This window comes from Cenococcum geophilum (assembly GCF_001692895.1).
Source record: "Cenococcum geophilum 1.58 unplaced genomic scaffold K441scaffold_7, whole genome shotgun sequence".
Classification (NCBI taxonomy): Eukaryota; Fungi; Ascomycota; class Dothideomycetes; order Gloniales; family Gloniaceae; genus Cenococcum; species Cenococcum geophilum.
In genome coordinates, this window is record NW_027137565.1 from 3227663 (window position 1) to 3240654 (window position 12992).

The 12992-nt window shown below is 49.1% G+C and overlaps 5 protein-coding genes across 5 annotated transcripts; 3 read left to right on the plus strand and 2 right to left on the minus strand.

Annotated features, from left to right (window-relative positions):
* Positions 1–371: 371 nt before the first annotated feature.
* On the minus strand, positions 372–701 carry K441DRAFT_654565 (uncharacterized protein). The gene has a single exon (XM_067647701.1). The coding sequence runs from the start codon at positions 630–632 to the stop codon at positions 390–392; it is 243 nt and encodes an 80-aa protein (XP_067507910.1). The 5' UTR covers positions 633–701; the 3' UTR covers positions 372–389.
* A 1431-nt stretch (positions 702–2132) lies between these two features.
* Positions 2133–3587, minus strand: K441DRAFT_693689 (uncharacterized protein). Its single transcript, XM_067652667.1, has 3 exons — positions 3362–3587; positions 3217–3286; positions 2133–3161 (listed from the first exon to the last, which is right to left on the minus strand). The coding sequence occupies exon 3, from the start codon at positions 3152–3154 to the stop codon at positions 2282–2284; it is 873 nt and encodes a 290-aa protein (XP_067507911.1). The 5' UTR covers positions 3155–3161; positions 3217–3286; positions 3362–3587; the 3' UTR covers positions 2133–2281.
* A 131-nt stretch (positions 3588–3718) lies between these two features.
* On the plus strand, positions 3719–5624 carry K441DRAFT_544664 (amidase; the record flags this gene model as incomplete). The annotated part of the gene is made up of 5 exons (XM_067642776.1): positions 3719–3988; positions 4043–4882; positions 4937–4984; positions 5037–5457; positions 5509–5624. 5 exons carry the CDS (start codon positions 3719–3721, stop codon positions 5622–5624), a joined length of 1695 nt encoding a protein of 564 aa, XP_067507912.1.
* A 692-nt stretch (positions 5625–6316) lies between these two features.
* K441DRAFT_544348 (ABC transporter ATP-binding protein uup-1) lies at positions 6317–8848 on the plus strand (the record flags this gene model as incomplete). Its single annotated transcript, XM_067642762.1, has 6 exons — positions 6317–6439; positions 6503–6623; positions 6679–6867; positions 6924–7119; positions 7170–7269; positions 7349–8848. The coding sequence occupies 6 exons, from the start codon at positions 6317–6319 to the stop codon at positions 8846–8848; spliced, it is 2229 nt and encodes a 742-aa protein (XP_067507913.1).
* Positions 8849–9250: 402 nt separating this feature from the next.
* K441DRAFT_544776 (uncharacterized protein) lies at positions 9251–11382 on the plus strand (the record flags this gene model as incomplete). The annotated part of the gene is made up of 2 exons (XM_067642780.1): positions 9251–9837; positions 9909–11382. The coding sequence occupies 2 exons, from the start codon at positions 9251–9253 to the stop codon at positions 11380–11382; spliced, it is 2061 nt and encodes a 686-aa protein (XP_067507914.1).
* Between the last annotated feature and the right edge of the window lie 1610 nt (positions 11383–12992).

Consider the following 12992-nt stretch of genomic DNA (forward strand, 5'->3'; position numbering starts at 1 on the left):
CAAATACTAGGGACAAGCCGAACTTTCTCAATTTTCCATCTGCAAGTACCCGTCCCGAGTAGTCCTTAATCAGGAAATATTGGCTCGCTCCGTATTGACAGCCATCAGTAGCGAAAGACCACATGGAAAGACAACAGTCTTAAAGTGTAAAGAAACAAGAAATATTGGCCCCATCCTGCCTTACAGGATAGAACTGCATTGACAGCGTTCATGCATGCCTCATAGAAGATTCTATGCAGCGGCAGTCAGCATGTAGATGCATGAACCCTTGCATGTACGTACCCGTTCACATACACACAATCCCTTTTAGGATTTATCGATTTCCACAACTATCTCTCCCCTGTCTACACAACTCGTAACCGTCGATTCTTGAAACTTGCCGCCCCATCTCAATTTCTAGAGTCTTTCATGTGGTGCAGCCGGTTTGCCAGATTTTCGAGCTTGCGTTTCATGCCGCGCTTCCGACTGCTGCCCTGGCGCCGGGTCCCATCCGGACTTCGAAGACCATCGATACATCCAAACGACGACATTGAACGGATAGAGGTAGCATAGGTTCGGTAGGACGGTGGAGGCGCACCAGAGTGATATGTCGGAACTTCTGACAGATTTCCCATTGAATCCTCATGAATCATGCTGGAAATAAGCGCCCCCAAAGACTCATCCGCTCCTGGAAGCCGCTCACGGGAGACGCCAGTCTGAGCAACCAATACTAACTCATCTCCATGTGAAACCCATAGGTTTTTCATCCAACCCCAACGACGTGTACCCCTCAGAATATTCCGACGATTCGCCTGAACAGCCACTACTTCTAATGCATCAGCCGTTGGCAACTCTTGTATAGTTGAGCGTGACAGGAGGGCCATGAGCGATTTAGAGCGGTGTTTTGGTGCCGATGAGGAAGTGTCACGCTCGTGATGCTGAGAAGGAAGAAGCGGCATTGAACGCATCCTCACGTGCACTTTCGGAGGACTACGAGCGATGAATCTGATCCGATGACGCCGATGGCTCTCTGAGAAAGTTTCCGAACCATCCGATTCGATGCGCGAGTGGTTCACGATTGGAACTGCATATTGGACGTCGGAGGGTGAAGGGTTGGAAGAAAAGGTGGACGGGTCTTGCCAGTATGGTATGCCTCCCATAACCCCAGGAGATGGTCTAATTACGGTCGAATCAAGCCATGTATGTACGTCCCGTATGATAGTTGAAGAAGGCCTAACTGGCCTAGGTGGAGCACTTCCATTAGTCTGAGTGAGCGACGTTACCGATGTAGGTGAAGGTATTCCAGCAGGGCCGACACTCTCCTGTGCAGAAGGGGCAAGTATATTTGAGAGCTTCTTCTGCTGCTCGGCTTTTCTGAGGGTGACTCTCTTTGCTTGATGCGATGCTGGTTTGAAGAATCCGATTGCATACCATCTCTTAGCAGGCCCTCCTTGGCAATCTTTATTCTTCTCAGCCGAAGTCCTCTCGTAATTATTGTGCCGACCTAGCGAGCCCATGCTAGAGGCCATGGCTGAATTGGCTAAACCAGCAAGTTGCGAGAGATATGGGAAAACTAGAGATCTAGGGATTTCAGGGCTTGGTCTCTGGGAGATGAGGTGGTTGGTTAAGAACCGAACGAAGCTAATCTGATCAGTGAATGGTTCAGTAAGTTACCACGAAGCCAGGTGAATCTTAGGTAACGGACGTGTTTCAGAAGCAGAAAAGGTCTGCAGGTATGTGAATGAATGCTTATCAGGTCAGTCACTTGCGCGTGACGTAGGTGCAAGTCAGTGTATGGAAGAGGAAGCTGCATTATAGCCTTCACGTTTGAAGGCTAGGTTATACCTACCTTGGACGTCCTGATCTTTCTTCGGGCAACAACTGTTACTAACGACGGTACTTCCGCATTCTGTGTGATACATTAATTTGTCGCAATGAAGAAACTGTTCTTCTCCTATTGCTTTCTTACTCCGATGCTACCTCATCATCAAATGCTTTGATATACTTCAGGCCTAGAGTTCCTTAAACATCACACTGGCGATGAAGTGCGCGATACGGCTGTAATTATATCACTCAAAATGGGTTTGGTGGTGTGTTAGGAATGGATGTGATGCAACGCAAGGGACAGTGATTAAACAATATACTTTTGTGTGGTACGCTGACCCAAAATATACAATAAGAAAGATCTAACTACGGAATACTGGTGATATATATCCACTCAACTCTAACTTACATAATGTCCGATCGTCCAGCGCTTCGTCTCTAGAAATTCCCAAGCAGGCTCATCAATTATGCAGCCGTTTCATGGCTTCAGAAGCCGGGTCCTTATTCGCTCCGCTATGTCTCGTTTCTGATTCGCTGTCAGGAATCGATGCTCTCGTTCTTCTAGCCAATCGTCAAGATTCTGCCCAGATGATGGTGATTCTATGAGCTGGAATCTTTTCTTGAAATCGCGAACGACAGATGGATGATCGCTGAAGATGACAGTCACTGTTTTTAGTAACCGTCGATCCAGGAGAAGAATGTCCCGGATCCAAATGTCTGTATTGTTAGGCTCAATAAGAGAGGCTTTAGATGAATAATTTGGTTTATTCTCAAGAGAGAGGTGCAAAGATTTGAGGCCCATTAGGGGCGGATCCGGTAATTTGATTTGGTTCAATCCTATGTTTGGAATATTCCTTGTAAAATGAAGCCTCTCAAGAGCACTGCGCTTTGAAGGCGTGAGGGTCGAGATGAAAAGATTGAATGTATCTGCACTTTGGAACCCGAAAGTGTTTGCAAAATAAGGCACTAATCTTGCTTCGTCGTATATCTGCTTACACACACGAAGGAGGCTCAAATGAAGAGAAGGATTTCCGGCATTGTAGCACTCTCCTCGGGTATGTCGGATTGAGCAAGGGTCAACGTAGTACTCATCCCCAACTGTGAAATAGTTTTGCAATGAAACCTTGCGAGTATATTTCGAAGTGATTTTAGCTCGTTCATCGATCGAGGGATCAAGGAAGCGCTTGTATGCATTCATCTCGGCAGATTGGCTCTGGCAAATAGTGATATGAAAGCTAGTATCCTGATACGAGGATCGATACACGTGTAACAGTTCCCCTCCAAGGACGAGTTCGTATATTTGGTTTCGAAGCTCTGCGGACAAGTCTAAAAGAGGAGACTGGGATTGCATTGCTGTGCTATTTCGTGATATCTTTAGCATCTTTAAACAAATATGGCCCTTGTAATACGTACTGTCCGTTCTGTGGGAACTATTTAAGAACGTTTTATTGTCTAACGCCTGATATCCTTGACTGTTTGAACGCTAGTGCAGAGGAGGGGTTAGAACAAAATAGCCTTGTCTAAAAGATGATTCATAGCCTGCCGCAAGCCCACTTGCCTTTTGTTTCATGAAATCGGGCACTCTATCACTACTAGCGTAAAAACTTATTTGTGTACATATGAGGTCCTGATGTGAATTTAATGTGGTCAGCTAAGCTTGGAGCTGAGGTTGGTGTGTCAACAGGTAACTTCTTTAGGCAGTTCGTATCGATAAGGGCTTTGACACCCCATCGTATCCTGCCTGGGTGATGCCTGCATGATATCGTAAAGAACCGCCGAGTTCCAGCGCTATTGCCGATGCACTCGGGCCGTTGATAGGGTTGCTAGCTGGTAAGTATATTCATATGATGCAAACCCCTCCCTTCATCAGGATAGTTTCTAGACGCCCACAAGTCCATACACTCACAGCCTCGTTATGGTCATAGACTGGCAGCAACGCGCCCAGGAAAAGCGCTCCTCCATCAATGCGCTCCTCCCGAAGGAGTACCTCATTGATAAGGTTCCTAGCGCTAAAGAGCAACGCGATGTCACCGGCAAATACATCCACCAATTCCTTACTGAGCGAGAGATTGAGATCACCGAGACAAGCGCGGATGAAATTACCAAGCACACCGTAAGTGGGTCTTGGAGTGCTGTCGAGGTAACAAAAGCGTTTTGCCATCGGGCGGCACTTGCACATCAATTGGTATTACTACTCTACCCCTAACCATTGGAAGTCCGCAGCAGCTGAAGATTGAAGGTCAATTGTCTTCATGAAGTCTTCTTCGAGGCAGCAATCCAGGATGCTAAAAAGCTGGATGATTACTTCGCCGAGCACAAAAAGCCTATTGGTCCACTACATGGCCTGCCGGTTAGCCTCAAAGACCAGTTCCATGTTAAGGGCGTCGAAACCACAATGGGGTATGTAGGCTGGATAGGAACATTCCAAGGCAAGAAGAACACTGGAAAGGAGAAGGTCTTTGAGAGCGAAATGGTGCGAGAACTGCGTAATTTGGGTGCTGTGTTGTATTGTAAGACCAGTGTACCCCATACGTTAATGTCTGGAGAGACTAGAAATAACATTGTTGGCTACACTTGGAACCCCAAAAACCGGAACTTGAGCTCTGGTGGAAGCTCAGGCGGCGAGGGCGCTCTTATAGGCTTTCGAGGGTCTCCAGTTGGTTTTGGTACCGATCTTGGTGGCTCCATTCGGATACCGGCTGCCTTCAATGGTCTTTACGGGATCCGTCCGTCAACGGGAAGGCTACCGTATGAAGGTATGGCAAACTCTATGGACGGGCAAAACTCGATCCCCTCGGTAGTAGGGCCATTGGCAACGAGCGTATCATCGTTACGGCTTGTTATAATGGCATTATTGAGCCAGGAACCGTGGCTTCACGACCCTATGGTCAACGAGATACCATGGCGATACGAACAAGAGAAGGAAATTTACGAGCGCACCGGGTCTATGAGAGATGCAAGTAAAGTTGGAAAGCTGGTTTTTGGTGTATTGAAGCATGATGGACTAGTCAGTCCTACCCCGCCGGTCCGAAGAGCTATCGATATGGTAGTAGAAAAACTTGAGGGGCTTGGACATGAGGTTTGTTCCACACCCACAAAGCTTAGCTACAAGCGGTAACTTATGGAATTTTAGGTGATTGAATGGAAGCCGCCATCTCACGAGCAAATACTTGATGCGGGCGTAAGATTCCTTCCTATTAAATTGAAAACGCGCGGCTCACTATCAACATTAGCTCAAAACCTGGACGTATGACGGCGGAGAAGACATTCATTCAGCACTCGAACTATCTGGAGAGCCTTTGATTCCACAGATTGCGTTATACGGTGACGAACCAGCCGAGCAGGCTAAAGGCAGCGATATCGCCGCCCTAAATGTCACCATTCGCGAGATCCGAAAGGAGTATATGGAGTATTGGAACAGCACCAAGGGCCTTACAAGCATAGGACGACCTGTTGATGCGATAATATCACCTCTTGCGCCATTTCCAGCCGCTAGACCTGAGAAGTATCCGTATTACGGCTACTCTATGTTTGTGAACCTGCTCGACTACACATCAGTGGTTGTGCCGGTTACTACGGTGGATAAGGAACTCGATAAAGTGGACATTGGCTACAAGCCTCTCGATGATATCGATAAGGCTGTTTATGAGAGCTGTGAGTTGGGTCAGATCCGACTCGTTTAATCTGTTTCTGATAGCCCTGCAGATGATCCAGAGATATATGAAGGCGCTCACGTTTCGATACAGCTCGTCGGTCGAAGGCTGCAGGAAGAAAAGGTGCTTGCGATAGCTAATTATGTCGATTCCGTTCTCCAGAAGTAGATGTCGTAGAGAGTGTGGACATGNTTTGTGAGGTATCGATTGACTACTTAACCAAAGCCGTCCAATGGCATGTAATAGAGCTACAGAATTAAAATGGATTTCGAAATTTCTTTACTTAGTTGGTTTGTACCTGTGCAGCTGTTTAGGTATATTAGTAAATGAAAATGTCATGTAACTAGCCTTGGCATTTCTGTTGAACTCTTGTTGATTGACTTCGAATCCGGTGGTGATATTACGTACGAAAGAGTCATTTCCCGTAGGAGCTGAGTTCTATGCATACTTCGCCCCCCGAAAGGTTGCAGAAAAAAACATTTAAAAAGGTAAATTAGAGGTAGCGTTTGCGTGTCATTCTTGATGACTCGTTTCATCGTATTCCCTCGGCTGTGGTAGCCGTGTTTGTGGCACATGAGTCACGAACTCACACCTTGCTTTTGCAGCTTTGCGCAGCCGCCGAGTGCGTAAGTGGCCGTCTCCAAAATAGGAAACGGAGTCAAAGAGCCTTGCCATTTATCCTGCCGTCAATGCACTCCTGCTATTGCGCTTTCTGCTATGACTCACAGCCCATTGATTGGAAGCTAGCTATCTTGGGATAACCGCTGTTTGGATAAGCTCTTATACAACCTCAGTTATCTCACTCAATTAAGCTACCAACACAGCCCTTCAATATCAATGTGACAGTTTTGAGGTCCATAATGGTCAGAAAAGGGAAAGAGCCAGCCAGTGCGGATCCGGCATCAGCGGAGCAGATTCTGACCGTCACGGCCCAGCAGAGTCGCTTCCATAACGATGTTGTGAATGAACCGGTATCAAAGGAAGTATGATTGCGTCGTCCTGTAGAGGTTGCTTAGGGAATATCATTATTGATTTAATTGAGATAGATTCTGGTCAAAGATCTTAGCATTAGCGTAGCGAACCGAGAATTACTCTCACATGCGGAACTACACCTTCAGCAGGGCAAGCACTATGTACTAGTAGGGCGGAATGGCACAGGAAAATCAAGTATGTCAACTATCATGCTCTTTTGGCATTCCATACTCGACTGACCACTCTGAAGCCCTCTTGAAAGCAATTGCGGATGGGCAAGTCCCAGGCATACCATGGAGTCTTCGCGTATTGCTGCTCGGCCAAACCCGTTCAAGTCTTGAAGACGAAGTTGATCGCCTCAAGCTTAAGGAGGAGACTGTGCTGCAGCATGTTGTAAGAAGCGATAGAGTTCGTGAAAGATACCTCAGAGAAGCACAAAGTTAGTTCCCTTTTCGTGCGTGCAGTGAGCATTTCCAGCTAATGATTGGGTTACAGTCCTTTCCGCTGCAGTGAACCATGCAAGTGATCCTATGGCCCCGGTTAAAGCCTACCGACAAGTTGGTCACGAGCGACTTTCTCGCACTGTCGAGGAAGCAAGACAAATTGCTGCTAGAAGAAGTGGCGCCCGTGGTCTCAAAGCAAGGAAGCAACTCATAGAGGCTGAGGAGAACTTGGTTGCGTCCCAGTTAAGGTAGGAGCTAGATATTCACCCTATTCATCCTAACATGCTGAGATGTATAGCCTCGAGGAGGGAGAAGGAGATATTGGCCATGCCAGACTGAGTGAGGAGACACAGGCCGCTGCGGACATGCTTGCCGGCATCCAGTCAGCATTAGAGCTCGTAAGTTCCCACGCCTCCAAGCAGCACGGCGCCCAATTCGACCGCTGTCGCTCTAGTCCCTAACTTAGATATACAACAGATGGACGCCTCAGAAGCCGAAGATAAGGCCAGAAAGATTCTACTGGGTTTAGGATTTTCAGCAGAGAAGATAGAGAACCCTTTGTCCCAGCTGTCAGGCGGATGGAGGACACGTTGCGACCTTGCGTGCGCTCTCTGTCAATATGCTGATGTTCTTCTGCTCGACGAGCCGACGAATTTCTTAGATTTGCCGTCTATAATCTGGTTGCAGAACTATGTTCAAAGCCTAGTGTCAGCAACGGTTGTAGTTGTTACCCATGATCGGGATTTTGCTGATGCAGTTGCGGAAGAGCTTTTGGTTCTGAGGAACCTCGCGCTGGAACGATTCCGTGGCAACCTTTCAAATTATGAAAGAGAGCGCCATAAGAAGGCCAAATACATGACGGGGATGAAGGAAGCCCAGGATCGGCAAAAGAAACATATGGAACAAACTATAGCTCAAAACATAAAGGCTGCGAAGAAGACAGGAGACGACAAAAAATTGAAGCAGGCAGCATCACGACGGAAAAAGGTTGACGAGAGGATGGGTCTAGAAGTCAGTGCCAAAGGCACTCGTTTTAAGCTCAACCGCGACCGACCTGGATATAATAATTCGAGCCGGGCGGAGATTGAAGTCCCAGATTTTGACCCCCCCGTTCGAATATCGTTTCCGGCATCGCCACCTGACTTAAGATTTCCTGGGGCGCTGGTTTCTCTCGAAAAGGTATCATTCTCATATCCTAGTAGGAAACGAGTTTCGATCTTGACTGATGTTGACCTGACGATTCATCCTGGGGAGAGGTTTGGCATTGCTGGTCTCAATGGTTCCGGGAAGACGACGCTGGTCTCTCTCATAATGGGGAGTGGAGAGGAAACAGCTGGAGCCTTGGCCCCGACAAAGGGCACAATTACTCGGCATGCTCGCGCGAAATTTGGACGCTTCTCTCAGCAAGCGGTAGAAGAACTAGATTCATGGGCAATGCAAAATCCTGGTATGACCGCGTTATCACATCTCATGGAGAGTGGAGGGAGCGGAATGACAGAGAAAGACGCGCGTCCGCTGTTAGGATCACTAGGTTTGCAAGGCCAAACGGCATCAGATGTACCATTGGCGTTGTTGTCGGGAGGGCAGAAGGTCCGCCTAGCTCTGGCAAAACTCCTGTGGTCACCGCCTCACCTGCTCATTCTGGACGAAGTCACAACACATTTGGATGGCGACACGATCCTCGCACTCGTCATTGCTCTCGGCAATTACGAGGGAGCACTATTGGTCATCACGCACGACCGCTTCTTCATGCGGTGCGTAGTTGAGGGACACAGCCCTTACAAGCTGGTTTCTCGAGCCAATGCGGAGGACAAGCCCGAAGACGATGAATCAGAGGACGAGGAGGAAACAGGGGCTCGCGTAGGGGTCGTTTATCGGCTCGTTAAAGGTCAATTGAAAAAGCTGGACGGCGGCATGGAACAGTACGAGGAGATTGCAGGCCGGGCAGCAGCAAGGCTCAGCAAGCGGGCAGAGTAGTGCGGGTTACAATAGTAGGTATCAATAGGTAGAGCTGGGGGTTGAGGGGATTCGTGAATACAAATAGCGGTCGCGGTGGTTTGTTGATCCTGGGGGGAGTTGTTGATGTTGTTGGTCGAAGTGTTTGCCGCTTACACGTAGCAGGCGGGAGCTTCCGCCTCGCGCGAAAAATCTTGGGCAGGGACACCTCCCAGTTCCCGTCAGGGGACAAGCCCAGAAAGTGACTAGGGATATTTTGACAGCCGCCAGTGCAGGAATATCAAAGTCGCTCCCCTTTCGCGGCACAACCCTCTTGTAATAATGCCTTGACTCTCTGCTCTACCCAGTCCTGAAGGCTACTGGAATCTACCACCCTCGTCGCTCGTTTCAGATTCCCAGCTGCTCCCTTTCGCCCCGTCCACCATGGCCGGCTCCTCAATAGCTACCCCTCGATCCACCTCCGAATCCAATGCTCCAAAGCTATCCGCTCCAAAGGACAAGAATTGCCCCTTCTGCCACCAAGCCTTCACCTCTTCCTCCCTCGGTCGCCATCTCGATTTGTACATAAAAGCCAAGAACCCCAAGCCGCCCGATGGTGTCCACAATGTTGAAGAGATTCGGAGGATGCGTGGTGGCATCACGCGCAGACAGGCGCGGACATCCTCGGTCAAGAAAGAGCTGTCAACACCCGTGTCTACCTCTAAACCTTCTCTGACTGGAGACGAGTCGCCTATCCTTGTCCATTCTCCTACTATGAACCCGACTCCCCTAGGGGATGGCAAAATCCGTACCGTCTTCAACGAGATGCATTGGCAGGCGACCGGTGTCATCAACAACCTTCCACCTCGCCCGGTTGGATCTACTGTCCCGGAAATGCGAAGAGAAGTCTCGAGGCATATGCAACAAAAGACTGACCTTGAACAGAGGCAGAAAATGTCCGAAGAGTGGGAGAATGGCAAGGCAGCTGAGTTGGCATTGAAGGAGGTCCTCGGGAGCGTAAGGGAAGCTAGGTATGCCGTATCCCCCACTTGCTGTGGATACAGCATTGACGGCTACCGGTAATTGTCTAACGCGGTTCTAGTGTGCGCTCAACAGGCCTTGGTCTCTTCGACTTTGATCCATACACTCTGAACTTCCCTAGCTTGTGCCTCCACATACTACCAGCGCCTTCCACTCTTTTTTCTCCAACTCCGTTTCCCACGAGTGAATCATGGTCCATCAATCCGCCCGGCCAGAAGCAATTTGATGCCCTAAACCGCCAAGTACGGGAACGATTGATATCACAACAACGGCAACGGCAACGGCAACGGGACCAACTCTACCCTCCTGCACCTGCCTCGTCTCCTTCATCTGCGTCGCCTTTGCCTACTCCACCTCTTTTCGATCCGGACCCTCAAAAGTTGTTCTCGCATCTTGCAGATGCATATGCACATTGGAAAAGTCTTTCTGAGAAACAAAGACAAGATGCATGGCAGCTTGAGATTCTACGGTCCTATGCTCGCACTAGTGAGGCACGCAAAGATGCCGAAAGCAGCCTGGAAACAACACGTAAGGAAGTTGAACAACTGAAGTCAAGTCGTTGGCCAAGTATCCAGCTACAGTATCCTCAATTCCCTAGCAGCTCTTCAGCTACTCTGCATATCGGCAGTGATACTATGAAGGAGTTGGGCCGGCAAGGAATGGATTTTAGGAGCTGGGATTATGACCGGTTGATTGAAAAATGGAAATTGGTTGTGCGAGAGAATCGAAAAGCCGTAAACGGAATGGCTGCTCAGAGATCTCTATCTGGGTCTTCTACACAACAACTTAATCCTGTTGGGAATAGGAGTTGCTCAATGGTCAATATACCTGCTCACCAACTCAACATGAACGGGACGGGAAACGGTGGTAGTTCTATGAGCCAGACAGCTTCAACGCCAACAAACGTATACTCAGCGCCACCAACTACAAATGATAACATGGATGAAGACGGCGGGGATCAAGCTGACGGCGAGGGTGAAGATGAGGATGCTGATGCTGATGTCGATGCGGAGGAGGCTCCTGAAGAGATATCCATGCCAATGCAGCACCCACAGCACCAACAACACCAACAACACCAACAGCACCAGCAGCATCAACAACACCAACAACACCAACAACAAGCTCAAGCACAGGCACAAGCACAGGCCCAGGCCCAGGCCCAGGCCCAGGCCCAGGCCCAGGCTCAAGCTCAGGCTCAGGCTCAGGCTCAAGCCCAAGCTCAGGCATGGGCCAGACACAGCATGAATCAAAGCCGCAATCAGCATCATCAGCACCATCATCAGCAACACATGAATCAAAATGCGCACGCACAACATATGAACCCTAACGGTAGACGGACATCACAAGCACTCGGCATGATGGACCAGAAAATGGATTCGCATGCTGTCAGTGCTGGCGGTATGATACCAATGGAAGGCATCGAGGGACCTGCTGACAGCTTCCTGGGCGGTAGGCTACCGCTCGGGATGGGGCTAACAACGGACAGTTTCGTTGGACTTAATGGGAACGGAGGAAGAGACGGTGAGGGGGTGTAATTACGACTACTCGACGACATGGTCGAGCTTTAACGGACGAAGAAAGGTGCACATTTGGGGTTTTGGGTTGCTGGAAGCGCAACCAACACAGAATCTATCGGTTCTCGTCGGAAAATTTGACCTTCTATATTCGCTTCCCTGACAGTAATTTCTATTTTCTGTTTGGTCTCGTGTGGAGCGGGCTGCATTCTAGGGACCAACTTACCTGGTATTTATAGTGGGATCGGTGTTTAGGTTCTTTGGTCATATCCTCTTTTTTTGTGTCCTTCAAGGTTGGATAAAAGGACTTGTTATATACCACTGCTGCGCTGGATGTACGAATTTTTAAAGGGTTGGGGGAGGAGGTGTGGCTACCCATTAGCATTCGCTTCATTTTCCTTTCGTTTACAATGACCTTTGATACCCTAATGGGAGAGAAAAAATATGTTCAGGGGAGGTTGGGGGAGGTTTGAGGGAGTTGGACGTGAATATCAACCACCAGTTTTTCAGTTTTCACATCCTCAACTTAAAATCTCATGTTCTTTGTGAAGACTATCGCCAGTTTCCTGTTTATATCTTACAGTGCAAGGCAGTGCCAGTTGGCAAACTTCATCAATCAGTACTCAGGAGCCATCACCGAATTTCCCAGCTTAGTTTCAAGTTTAAAATCTTGATTTCAAAGCCTTTCCGGGCCGGCTTTGACATCCTGATCTTATTTAATATCTGGCCTCCAATCTCTTCCGCCTCCGGCTATCAGGTCGGTTATGTTGAAATCCATCTCATTGCCGCTCTTAGCTGTATGAAAATCCTCGCTACTTTTACTCTAGTAGGTTGCGTGATACAGATAATTCAATTAAAAAAGCTCTAAGCAGCCTATTCTGTTCCTGGAAGCTGGACGCTCGATCTATCCCTTCCGCTGGTGTATTTCGTCCTACTGTTGTCGATAAGAGTAGGACGAAATACACCAGCGGAAGGGATATGCAAGATCCCTATAGGGGTACGAACCGGGTACGCCTACTCCCCTGCCGTTGAGTATTCGTTCGTTAACAGCCATCACTGCCTGTTCCACTGTCCCTGCACAACGACCTCAACGATGATATCCCCGCTCGCTTGGACCTCCAGCCCTACGTCCTTCGCGCCGGTCCAGCTAGGAATGACTTTCAGCATCGGCACGGAAACAAATGTCCTTCCAAATGGCGTGGCGAATATTCCGCTTGCACGAGCACAGCCTTTCAACAAAGATGCCCACGCGCGGCCGAACCCTCGCAGCGCCCTCGGAGGCTTAGCCGCGCGAGCCGGGCCTCACGAATCGAGCTCTGACGCTCAATAGCTCCTGCACGGTATCGTGGATAGGCGACGCGCTCCAGCTGTGGTGGTCGCTGCGGAACATGACGTCGTCTTCGGCCCATGTGGTTAAGTTGTTCTCGACCATGTTATGCCAGGACCGGACCAGGCTGGGGAACAGTTCGGCGTACGCGCCGGCTTTGGAGGCGGCGCGCAGGAGATAGAAGGACATGCTGTATGAGCACTTCGGTCGGGTAAAGCTGAGCCGGATGAACTCCGAAGCCGGGGGGCCGCTTATAGCGTTGGGTGTGCTGGCACATATCCGTATCCGTGAATGAGGTAACGGG

What these genes read in the sequence shown, in the direction of transcription:
- K441DRAFT_654565 (XM_067647701.1), bottom strand. Translation starts at nt 632, where the DNA reads ATGATTCATGAGGATTCAATGGGAAATCTGTCAGAAGTTCCGACATAT.
- K441DRAFT_693689 (XM_067652667.1), bottom strand. Translation starts at nt 3,154, where the DNA reads ATGCAATCCCAGTCTCCTCTTTTAGACTTGTCCGCAGAGCTTCGAAAC.